The sequence below is a fragment of the Mesitornis unicolor genome, unplaced genomic scaffold, assembly GCF_000695765.1.
Source record: "Mesitornis unicolor isolate BGI_N332 unplaced genomic scaffold, ASM69576v1 scaffold7395, whole genome shotgun sequence".
Taxonomy (NCBI): domain Eukaryota; kingdom Metazoa; phylum Chordata; class Aves; order Mesitornithiformes; family Mesitornithidae; genus Mesitornis; species Mesitornis unicolor.
The window spans coordinates 39,060-50,993 of record NW_010183460.1 but is presented as its reverse complement, the minus strand read 5'-3'; the positions used below and the strand labels follow the sequence as shown (position 1 = coordinate 50,993).

General features: G+C 39.0%; 1 protein-coding gene across 1 annotated transcript in view; it reads right to left on the bottom strand.

Moving 5' to 3' along the window:
• Positions 1-11,934, bottom strand: part of ZZEF1 (zinc finger, ZZ-type with EF-hand domain 1) — a gene marked incomplete at its 5' end in the record, with an annotated part of 51,965 nt that overhangs the window by 4,970 nt on the left and 35,061 nt on the right. The window contains 10 exons of the mRNA XM_010184145.1: positions 1,018-1,186; positions 2,047-2,190; positions 4,014-4,373; positions 5,543-5,678; positions 6,213-6,313; positions 6,648-6,836; positions 8,006-8,125; positions 8,721-8,917; positions 10,643-10,775; positions 11,318-11,492. Of these exons, the coding sequence (XP_010182447.1) occupies positions 1,018-1,186; positions 2,047-2,190; positions 4,014-4,373; positions 5,543-5,678; positions 6,213-6,313; positions 6,648-6,836; positions 8,006-8,125; positions 8,721-8,917; positions 10,643-10,775; positions 11,318-11,492 (1,724 nt within the window). The remainder of the gene's footprint in view (positions 1-1,017; positions 1,187-2,046; positions 2,191-4,013; positions 4,374-5,542; positions 5,679-6,212; positions 6,314-6,647; positions 6,837-8,005; positions 8,126-8,720; positions 8,918-10,642; positions 10,776-11,317; positions 11,493-11,934) is intronic.

The window sequence follows — 11,934 nt, the reverse complement described above, 5'->3', positions numbered from 1 at the left end:
CAGGAAACAGAATTTTCAAAGTTTCACGAAGAAGAAAAATGTTGAAAACTTTTTTTGGGATTTAATAAAAAGAAAAAAAAATATATCTTAAAACCTGTTCTCCTTTTCATCATTAAATGGAGCCAGTGCACTCCCCTGCTCCTAGGAGTCTTGAGAAAGCCCTGCAAACAAATGGAAAGCCCAGAAGATTCACACCCAAGGCTGCTCCAAAACAATGGGCCTCAAAACTCAGTTTCTTGGCAAACCTCTGCAATCATTTGGGAGGAAAAGGAGGACAGAAAGAAGTTCATCAAAATCCAAAATATTTCTGCAGCGCACATATTTGTTTCTAACTACCACCTTGTAATCCAAACTGCTTTGCTAAGAAAGTTCCTAAATCTATTGACAGCACTCGAAGTCAAAGCTTCCCGCAACACCACAGCACTCAGTGGGTTAAAGCAACTTCACAGAAGCAGGATGAGACCACGCAGTCCTTCAGCTCATTGGCATCTCCTACTGCATTATCAAAACCGTGCTTGGGGAATGCAGGCTGCAGTTGTCTGTCAAGTGACTGGGGCTTTTCTCAGGTATTGGCACCCTTTATTTGCTCTGAGCACCGATGCAGCACAGCAACAGTAGATAAGCCTATGTGTTGGGCTTGCGTTTGTGTTTTTTTTAAATGTGCTTCCTGTGGAAAGTCAGATAAGGCAGAAACAATGTAAGTCAATACTGTGCAGAACAAGGACTGTGTTGGAACGGAACCAAGATCAAAATTTGTCTCCAGTAGCTAAGTGCATGCCTTGACTGAGGCATGGAAAAAAAAGGTCAAGTAGCAGAACAGATAAGCCTGCTTTTAAGAAATGAGTGCAAGAGCAGCACGTCAGAGCAAACAGATGAGGACAAGAAAAGGAGGCTTTTTTATCCCCACACATCTCAGGAATATTTGCATTTAACTGTCATCTCTCAATAGTTTCTCTCAAGACTCCTGAATACCAGCAATCCCCTACACATTTGCGCTTTGAAACACTGCGTATTCACCTGGGAGCTCAAAATCATTCCATTTCTGTGGAGACCCACTGAAGCTGTGTCGATCCTGCTGGAAATCACTGCTGCTGGACATGAGCAACTCATCACAGCCTTCTTCTGTATTACACTGAGAGTCAAATTTGATTGAGAGGTAGATAGCACCAGGAATGTGAACTTTATCCTGAGAAATAAACATATATGTTCGTATACTGCAATATGACATTACTACAAAGCTACTCAACTTTTACCATACAAACAAGAGAGAATTAACAAACAGTACAGCATCTTCAAGTTATTTTTATCAGGAGCTAATTTAACAAATGTAAAGCATGGCCCATTGTTTGCTTTAGCTGTTAAGAGTGTGAAAATTAATCATTACCAATGCTTTGCTTTTTTGAAAGTGTTAATGGCTGCTGACACTGATCTCACTGCCATATCCCTAAAGGTTTATACACATTTTAAAAATAAAAATCAGAAGAATAAGAGCTGCTGGAAAAAAAAAAATCCCAAGACTTTCTGGAGGCAATAATTACTTAACAAAACATATTAGAAAAATGCTTTCAAAGAATACCAAGAAAAAACAAATCAGAAGCTGTTCATGTGAGAAGATAATATAAAATGGGGAAGACAAGATAAACAGACTCCACTCCGTGTGTCTAGCAGCACTATGAAGTAACACGCCAGGTGAAACAGATCTTTGGATGAAAGGGTGGAAACATTTGCTCATTAAGGCCCTGAAACCACTTAAGTATATGATCTGCTTCAAACACATGCACAGTAAAGCCTTTTCAGTTATGCACTTTTCACAGAACTGAATTAGGGCTACATTAAAACGCCTTATTGAACATATTTCTTCACAGGGCAAGGCCTCAGTCATTTGGCATCAGCCTGTTCGAAAGAAAGACTGAACAGCTATCTCACAGAAGTCCCATGGGTTTACACACAGAACACTTTGAGACTTCTGCTGCAACCACCTTGGTGTTTTTCAGTTAGTCTCCAAATCGTGCAAATCCCCTGCACTGCAATACACGTGTAGCTCACCTCAAAATTAGTGTTGTTGTTATAAGGATGTTTAGATTCCCGCATCTGGACTGCCATGCCGGGCTCCTCCATGAACTGGCACGCCGTGAGCGCCATCGTTCCCAGCATGCTCTGGCTGCACCCATGCAGTACCTTCTGTAGAATCTGGGGAGACACAGGAAATTATGGAAATACAATTTTGCTGTCAAAACAACACTTACAAGTTTACATGCTGATGACTGACACAAGAGTCATTTCTAGCCACACATTCTGGGAGAGAGAACTGAGCTACTAGCAAGAAACTCAGCAAATTCACTAATTATGTCTACAAGTGTCATCTCCTTAAGTGCAGAAGATTTTACTCTGTCCTCCGTTTCAGATTATTCAGTCTTTATCTGATAAAAACAATGAGACCTATTAGTTACAGCTATTTCCAAAAATGCTAGAATCACGGCTAATCCATGAAGTAATTAACAGTAAACTAAAGCTGTAAACAATGAAGATAAACAAGCTTAATGTACTAAACACACACTTTTACCTTCTATACCTACTGGGTTTGGTTTTAACAGAATGTGTCAAGTTTTAGTCTTCGAAATGTACAACTCCATGTAAAACAAGGAATGATAAACTATCAGTTCAGTGGCTATAGTGTTTGAAAGCACGAGATGCAAGAGCTGTTATCTTCTAAAATTCAAATAAATGCCATTTAATCTATTAGGACACTAAATGATAATTCAGAACGACCTTAGTCTCCACTTTTTCTGATTTTTCAAAAGTTCCCAAAAGCTCTTAATGAGGAATCCTGCTACTCCAGGCCCTTTATAACATCCTATTGCATCTCTTAATCTGCAATTTTCTAACTCCTCCTAGAAAATGTAACGCAACCTCAGACCAAAAGGTTCATCTCCACATCAGCCAGAAATAGATTTCTTCGGGGAAAGGAGTTTAAAGAGCAAAGGCAGAACGTAGCATAGTTCCCTCCATGCATCCTTTCCCTCCATGCACTTGCAGAGCAGCCTAAGACAAAGACTCTGTATTCAATATCCCTTAGCAGATCTTTGTTACATCAGTTCATCCTGTTGTTTTCTGAACCTATATAAACACCCTGTGGCAACAACCTCAAAGACACACTGTGTCAAGAACCAGTCCTTTTTGTTTGTTTTGGACCTGCCACTTATTACCTTGATCTGACACTCCTCTGTTTTCTTACTAGGAGGGCCAGGGGATAATATTGCTTTTTAACTATTGTGTGCTGCTTACTGTTTTAAAACTACAGAGAAGGAGGAACAGACTTTTTCATTACTCCTCCTCTCCCCATGCCCCCACAGGGCAATGATCTGGCATGAATGATCTAGCTGGTTCCTCTCAGCAATTCCTGCCACTATTTCCAGTCCTCTTCCAGTTGTGCTGTATTTTTTCATTTTTAAATTTATTTTTTTTTGAGGGAGTCAGGTCACACTCTGTAGTCCAGATGAAAGCACACTGTTGGTTCAGTGGTATACCGGTGCTTTCTGTTTTATTTTTAGTTCCTTCTTTGAATATTTCCAGCGTTTGATTTGCTTTGACTGCTGTGAAGCACTGAGCTGACATTTTCATTACAACACTGTTATAATTCCAAGATCACTTCCACCACGGTAACAGTCAGCTCATCAATGGAGTAGCAGGTATTACAATACACACATTGAGATCTAATAAAAAGCAGCATTCAAAATGGACTGATTATTTTACCAATTTCTCTTTAAGATTTATTTTCCCATATAGCTCTTTCACAACTAAAAGAGTTGTCTCCACAGAGCTAGTTTTTCCATTTACTGTTAACAAAATGAGTACATTAAGACACTGACAAATTCCGACTGCTTCCTTAAAACTAACTTAAATTTTGGTGCTTCAATTTAGTTTAAAAAAGGAACAGCGTGCATTTCATTAGTCAGAGACTTGTGGCATGCAGGCACAGGGCTTGTTCACACGCAGAAGTGAAATCCACTTACTTTTTCCCATAACTGCTTTTCCTCCAGCTGCATAAGCATGTCCAGTATGTATGTCATATGGGCTGGGCCACTGAGATCTAGGATTTCCTCATTTATTGCCACATCATCAGGCCACTCAGCTAACAACGATGCCAGCACATGCCTCGCATAAAGAACAGCAGTTGCCTCATTTACACGATACAAGTATTCCCTCACAGCCTTTTTACTTCTAGAGTCCAGCTCCTTGTGCAAGAGTATTGAACTCTTAGTGCGACGTTGCTTGGCGTAACTGAGTTGTAGATCACTCTCTGTGTTGGTTATCAGTTTCTGGGCAACCGGATTGGTTTCCTCTGTTGCTTTATCACAGAGTGCAGGCTTTGACTGCAAAAAAGAAAAGCAAGTTTGAAAACAAGCTCTTAACAATTTACTTCCTTATGTTTGGGTATCTGACTAGTCCATCAGACTGCAAGCTGAATTTACAAACCATGGAATAATGCAATAGTTTGGGTTGAAAGGAACATCTAAAGATCATGTTAGAACATGATGAACATGTTAGAACAATGTCCCAAAATGAATTTGTCTTTTACATACTGAAAATCAAACACAAAGAACACTAAAGTGTGATCTCTCACGCACCTACAGGGACAGAAATCCTCAAAAAGGCTGTTTATGTCCATAGACTTCACCGTACACTGCTGCATTCATGACTGTACACATGAGCAGGAACACCAGCTAGAACCCTAACTGGAAGCATTAATTTAAGCTGACCTACAGAGGTAAAGCAACACAGTGCCATGCTATGTGTGATACAGAATGAGGCAAGCTGGGAGGCACCTTTGGAAATCTTTCAGTCCAATTCTGTCTTAAAGTTGAGCCAACTTCAAAATCAAGGCTTTTCCCAATTAAGTTTGGACAATGTCCAGGGGTGGATATTTCACAGCCTCTGCATAAGCTGTTGTAAGGCCTTTTTTTTAAATTATTATTATTATAATTATGTGAAACTACTTCAGGAAGCCCTTGATCCAGTTTGCTGTGCAACTGATAGGCAGCTGTGCTGGTGATACCACACAGCCAGGAGTCAGTACCCAAAGTAATTCAGAGAGCTGTGGGAACATGCTAGTGGATGCAAAACCTCAAGCTTGAACGTGTAGTGTCCACTTTATAAGACAAATTCACTGCTTCCTTGTTCCGCAGAAATGACCATAAGATAACAATAGTATGGTAAAACAGTAACACTTACGGCATAAGCTTATGGCAATTAGATACAATCTTTCTTGTATAAGGAGGGGAAATTACAGCATGCAATCGCAATTTGTTCTCCTAAACTGGGAATCAAGCTCTTACTTCCTTACAGAAGAAATCAGAAGGAAGAAATACTTGCTTCTTGCTGTACCTGCTCATTCATTTTGACGTAAAACATTACCACCACATTATTTCAGACATTAACAAAACAAAACATCTCAGGTTTGAAGTTACTAAACAAAACTGGAGTTATTCAATGCCTAAATTAATTATTTCACAACCACTCCTTTCTGTGGAGATGTACGCACCAAACAGGGTAAGATGATCATGTCTGTATCTACTGCTTTTGAACTCTGCTCCTCCAACCTCAAACGCTTGCTAGGTTGCCATTTCTGAGCCAGTGTTCGGATCATCTCATCTGTCGTAATCACATCTCCATCAAACCTTTAAAAAAGCAAAAGAAAAGAAAATAAAGACAAATGTGGTTTGAAAGTAATGCAATTAAATGCAAATTAATCTTCCCACTTTCTGTTTTAGAAAGATTCATTAAACTCTACCTATTTTTATAATACTATGTTAATCAGCTTCCCTGTTCTAACAAGACAAAGGTTTTATATGTTACAAAATTGCTCATCTTTGTGGGAACGCGGTGGCTCCACGACATGCTTTGGTTACCAGAAGCCCCACATAAGCTCTTCATTCTCCCTCAGTTAGATAACTTAGAGACATGGTAGATCTTCATACAGGAGTTATCATATTGAAAAGAGCATGCAATGTGTTTCAGAAAATGGTGACTTGTTTCCATAAATGCAACTTAGTAGTTTATTTCCTTACTTTTTCACATATGAAAACCAAATTGTATCCTTGGAACAATTTCTATTCAGCACCAATTAGATTTTAGGTTACCACCCATCAGATTTTAGGTTACCACCCACACCTAGTAAATCTGGTTTTGTATGGCCCCAGTCTTTCACATACCTCTTCTGAACTTCCAGGAAAAAAGAATCTGTTCTTTTCATTTGCAACTCATACATGGCTCGAAGAATATGGAGAGGTGCATTAAGGGCATCATGTGTCATCTGAGCAAGGAGAGGAAAAAAGATGACATTACAGGGGAAAAAGAAAGATGAGTTTCTTTAAGGATGACCTGGGTATTATTTTTCCACTTATCATATAGGTAGACAATAAATGAACTTAATATCTGGATGAGTAAAAATTAAAAAGTAATGTAGCAAAAAGCTTTATAATCAATTTGTAGTGTTTATACTGTAGTTCATTTCCTTTAGATCATGATACATTGAAATCATAGGCACATATCACGTAAATTTAGACAAAAAAGAGCCATATGAACTACCAAATATTTTATGCAACTAGGAAATGCACAGTAACTTCAAATGAGGTAAAATTAAGTACCAAGAAGCATATTTTGGTGGCTTCATCCAAACCCTCTAGAGGATCAAGTTTGTTCTGCTCTAAGTCAACAGGACCAACAACGGGTTGCTCCACATCTTGATCTTGTTCCCTTTCTTCCAGGCCAGTATTCTCACGTTCGGCCAGGGAACTGATCTCTTTCTTTGAGGAATACAGCATTATTGACAAAATCTACACAGAAAAAAAGGTAGCATATGGTGTGACAGCTGTAGATATCATTAATGGATCTGCAATCAGCGTTTTATAAGAACATTATACAAACTGGACAGTGTGTAGCACATGCTATTCTAAAAAGCAGCAGCACCTAAAGAAACAAAACCAAACCAAACCACACGAACAAAAAACCCCAAAATGTAAACTCAAACCATTTCCCATTTCACAAATCAGTTACACCTGCCAGGCTGCTACAAAGACAATGTAAGTGATTAGCCAAAAGTGTAAAAAAATGCAAAAATAATTATTTAACCATTTTAGTACATCAAAGGTTTGAGGATTCTTAGACAAGAACAGAGCAGAGATGACAATCAGCAAAAAGCCAGTGATGCCACTACACACATCCTCCTTTGAAAACGTGTCAGCCTCGGTTCTGAGGAGTGACACAAGCTGAGATGTGGTCAGACACTTCAGCTCGGGGCAGAGCATCCATTTGGAGCGATGCTGCCCGAAGTGGGGGAAGGTGGGACACCTCTCTGAGTCAGGGCTGGTTCTCTGGCTGGAGGTCCCACAGTCCAGACCCAATTGTGCAGTATTTCCAACCAACCACCTTGGGACAACTGTTCCGAGGGATTCCAGGGCTTTACTCTCTCTTTCTTGTTGCTACCATCCTACGTACGAATTCACACAACTCTTGCCTATGATAACCAATAGCTGAACCACACCATCTTCCAGCAATTAATGAACATTTAGAAAAAGTGTGCCCACATGCACATCGATCTCCCCATACTGCACTGCGGTAACACCTTGTGCATGTCAGCAAGCAATGCAAAGAATGGTTTTCTCTGAGATTAGTTATTTTTTTAAATTTAAAAATGGAACTTTCAAGAAGTCAAAATAAAATTCGTAAAAGAAATTGAGTAGGTGAATAATGCCTCATCTTGCAGATTTCTTTCAAACACAAACAGATGAATTAAAATCAGCTCCTCCTTTAAAGAAGTTAGACTATTATCTCCACAATTAGACAGAAAGAGAAAGGCAGATTCAGAGATACAGTTAAGGGAACATTTTTATAAAGACTAATTAGAAATGCTCTTGAGACTTCTTTCACAAGCAGGAAGTGCAGTGCTATAACCATTCATGTCACTGTGTGAAGCCTGACTTTTTACAAAATGTTGTTTTCCTACCTCCAAGTCTCTGAGAAGCCAGGTCTTACTGAAGCCAGTTCCTTTGCTACATTTCTTCACTAGAAGCTTGAGTAAACCAGACTCAAGAAAGGCAGCTTGGATCTCCTTAAAACCATGAATCTACACACACAAGCAGACAGATAGCCACGAATAAACAAACAAAAAGGGAACAATGCATCACAGTGCTTGCAAGGCCTTATCACATGGCCTCATATAAAATTCCTGCCCAGATAAACTATAGTAGGATTTTTGTTCCTTTATTTCCCTAAAAAACCTCCAAAATATAGATCCCAACTTCAAATACCTTAGAAATATCATCTATGACACACGCAGTAGTAAACAGATGTCTGGTTTGCTCTGACAGTCACAAAAAGAAAAAAGATTCTCTCTGCAAATATTTCAAGAGTAAGAAAAGGGGTAAGAAAGATTCACTCCATAAAGTGCTATTGCTATAAATTTCTTCTTCAGCCTTCACAAATGGTCAGCCTCCAAAATGGAAAAGCAATCCAACTTTCAATTTGGACTTATGAATGCTATTTAAAGCCTAGCAATTTTCAGCCCCCTACAGACAGAGGATAAAAGGAGTCAGCTGTGAGAGAAATGAAATCACGTCTGCTTCTCAAAGCGCTTAGTCAATACCTAAGTTCCTGTTGTGCAAGAGAGAATACGAACTTTTATTTATCTAATATATTCTATATGTCAGGCAAAAAGATACCTTAAGTGTTCTGTAAAGCCCCTTTAGAGCAAGTGACAAAACCCAAGTTGCTTCCACTGCCTCAGTGTAGCTGCTGTCCATGCTGGTTTGCAGGAGGTGCGTGGATATAAGAGCAAAGTGCTGGAGGTACTGCCTCAGCTGGGTCTGGCAATCACTGCCTTCTTGTCCACACTTCTGAATCAACTGATAGTCTTTCACTATGAGAGAGAAAAAACACATTCACTAGGTTCATCTTAAAATGTTGTGAAATCATCTCCTACCAGAACATATGAGTAGGCTGAGACAAGAACGTGATCCACACGTGAAGTACATTCCAATAACCACAGCCATACTAAAGAGACTGGAAAAGAGCTCTACCTGCCTTGCTGTGGCAAAATTATGCTCTTGTGCCGAAATTCTCTCAGATTCATTGAATAGTCAAGAAAATATTTCATTTTGCAGCGCAAGTTAAAAAAATCCCTAGGCACCTCCTGGCAGCGGCTGCTTGTCTGCATACTTGCACATCAATGGTTCAGCACACAAAGCAGTGTTTGTTGTATTTTACAGTTAAACTGGGGAAAATTCTGACCTGCAATTGATACAATGAAATAAATCTTGCTGATCTTACTGTTTAAAATGTCAACAGTTGGTTGTTTTTGCTTTTTGGTGGTTTGTTTTTTTTTTAAAAGCAGCTTTTATATATAAATCTTTTCTTCAATATCAGAAAGCAGTTTGATCTGTTGATTTTTCCAAGTGTCTTTTAAACAACCTTAGGACAACCTTTCCTTTATTAACTTCACAATATTAGGTCATGTATGCCAAAGCTGAAAGCTCCCGCTCCTAGAAATCAGACTGGTTTGTTGTAAGTTAAATGTTTAGCTTGACTGAACTTTCAAACAAGGTGAAATTCAAGAAGAAAATTCTCTCTGGAAGAATGAATGGGACCCAGGAGGCAACATCTAGCTTTGGGGTTTTGTTGCTGTTTTCTGGTGGATTTTGTTGTTGGGATTTTTTTATGGCTTCAAACACCATAAAAGCAAACAAACTCTACTCATATGCACTGGAATGGATTATTCTAAAATATCCAGACACGTTCCCTGGAGTATATTCTATTTCATGCTGTATAACTCTTTTTAGATTTTTCTTCTCCAATTTTAGGGGTATCCACACTGTTTTGAAAAGTTCTTCCAGACAAGAGGAAAGCAAAGACGACAGACTCCTGATGTTTTATAGAACACATGATTAAACAAGGCAGGCCTGTCCTCATAGCGTGCTTTTTTTTCTTTTTTTTTTTCACAGAACCAGGAAAAAAAGCAGCCAACACAGCACCATTTCAGAAGTAATCAGTTGATAATGGGTACGTTTGTGTTTGCTATAAGTCTTCATTTGCTAGCATGTGGCACATCTCGCCCACAGCGGAAACGGGCACTTCATAAAAATGCAGAGTGTTTTTTCAGCAACAAAATGGACTATCCAAAAAACGTGCAGGCTCTGACTACCTTTCCTTTATGTGGCAGCACCTGACTACACACAGGCAGCACACGCACTTTTAACATTTGCAATTGTTGGAAAACATTATGCACATATCTGAAAAGGGTAATACACAAACAGTAAGCAAATCTCAAAGCAAAAACAATTGCTTAATCAAAGGCCTCTTTCTGAGATTTCTCAATTAATATAATGGTCAGCAGATTCCTAAATCCTTTTCTGAATAAAAATAAAAGTCAGTCTTAAAAAGAAAATGAGTCTCCATAATTTTTATTGCAGAAGCTTCACAGATTGGTTTAACCTACGAGTAGAAAATCGGGCAACTCACTAGCAAGGGAATTCAAACTCTGCAGGCCTGCATAAAGTGGTCTACTTAAATTATCCTTCAGATATTCATAAGAAACTGTAAGGAAATACTCTGTGATTCTTTGATAAAATAAAACATGTCACAGAACCTGTTTTTCTCTTTCGGGTTTTGATGTCTACTACAACCGCCCTGTTTTTCTCTGTGAAATGCTTCAGGATGATCACGTTATGAGGCTCATTAGCATTATCCATGTACACAGAACGAGTTCCCATACACAGCACCTGAAATCACAGCAGAAGTTTTAGTTATGATTTGAAATACTTACTTGTAAATACACAGCCACCTTTTATACTGGTGACATTTGCTTATATTTGGTATTGTAAATTTTAGCTGAACAATCTGCTCACTGACAGGTTTTGCTGATTTTCAGAAAATTGTAGTTCACTTCTACAAAAAAAAAAAAAAGCCTACAACCACTAACTTAACACTACAGAGGCAATGTGTCAGAGTTATGACTATCAACAGTGAGACTGGATTGATTTGCTTGTATAAAAAGCCCTTTTTGATACTCATAGGTACTAAGCCAGTTTTCTCGTGACAGTTACAAGTAGCACTCAAAGAAATGCAAGGCAAACCCAGCTACGTTATTCTTTATTAGATAAACATAAATTGTGCGCGAGTGGAAAGATGTGAACTCTGACATACACCGTGTTTTGAGAGTTTATAATGGATGTCCTCAATTGGTGAGATCCATAGCATTTAGAAACAGAAACCTAGAAGCTCTACCCAATTTCGTTTCCTTTAGTACTGACAGGCCACTTACCTCAGGAAACCCAACCAGCACCAATAAAGTGAAGATATTGGTGTGCTTTAGCTGGAAGGGCAGTTGCTTAATGCAATGGTCAGTGAACGCAGCGATCACATTATGCCACTGCGCAGAAGAGTTCAAAGATCGAAGAATATCGGCCATGGAGCTTGCCCAGTCCAGACCTACACGCCTGGAAAGCAAGAGCAGTCTGTATTAGGAGGGCTGACTACAGACTTACGTGAAGCTATTTTTCCTCAAGGGAGCGTATCGCTGTTAATCTGTCACAGCTTTCATATTACTGTTTGTCCAAATATTTGAAGCTTTCATGTCAGCTGACACACAAATTCTGGTTTTTTCACCATTAGAGCATAAACACTGCTCTGTTTTCTTAAAAAGTTTTAAAAAAAATAAAGTGTCCCTGAACACTGTCACCTTTAATTCTATAGTTTAGTTTAGAGATCAGAAGTTTTTCTTTGCACAACAGCAAATGGTTTATTTCCCACGTGCGTGACTACCTGCTCTCTCTGTGGACTACACAAACTGTTGAGACTTGCCTTCTTGCTCTAAAGTTACTCTTTAAGAAACTCCTTTCCTTCTGCTGATCCTCTGGATATTCTGCCTCTAAATTCCAT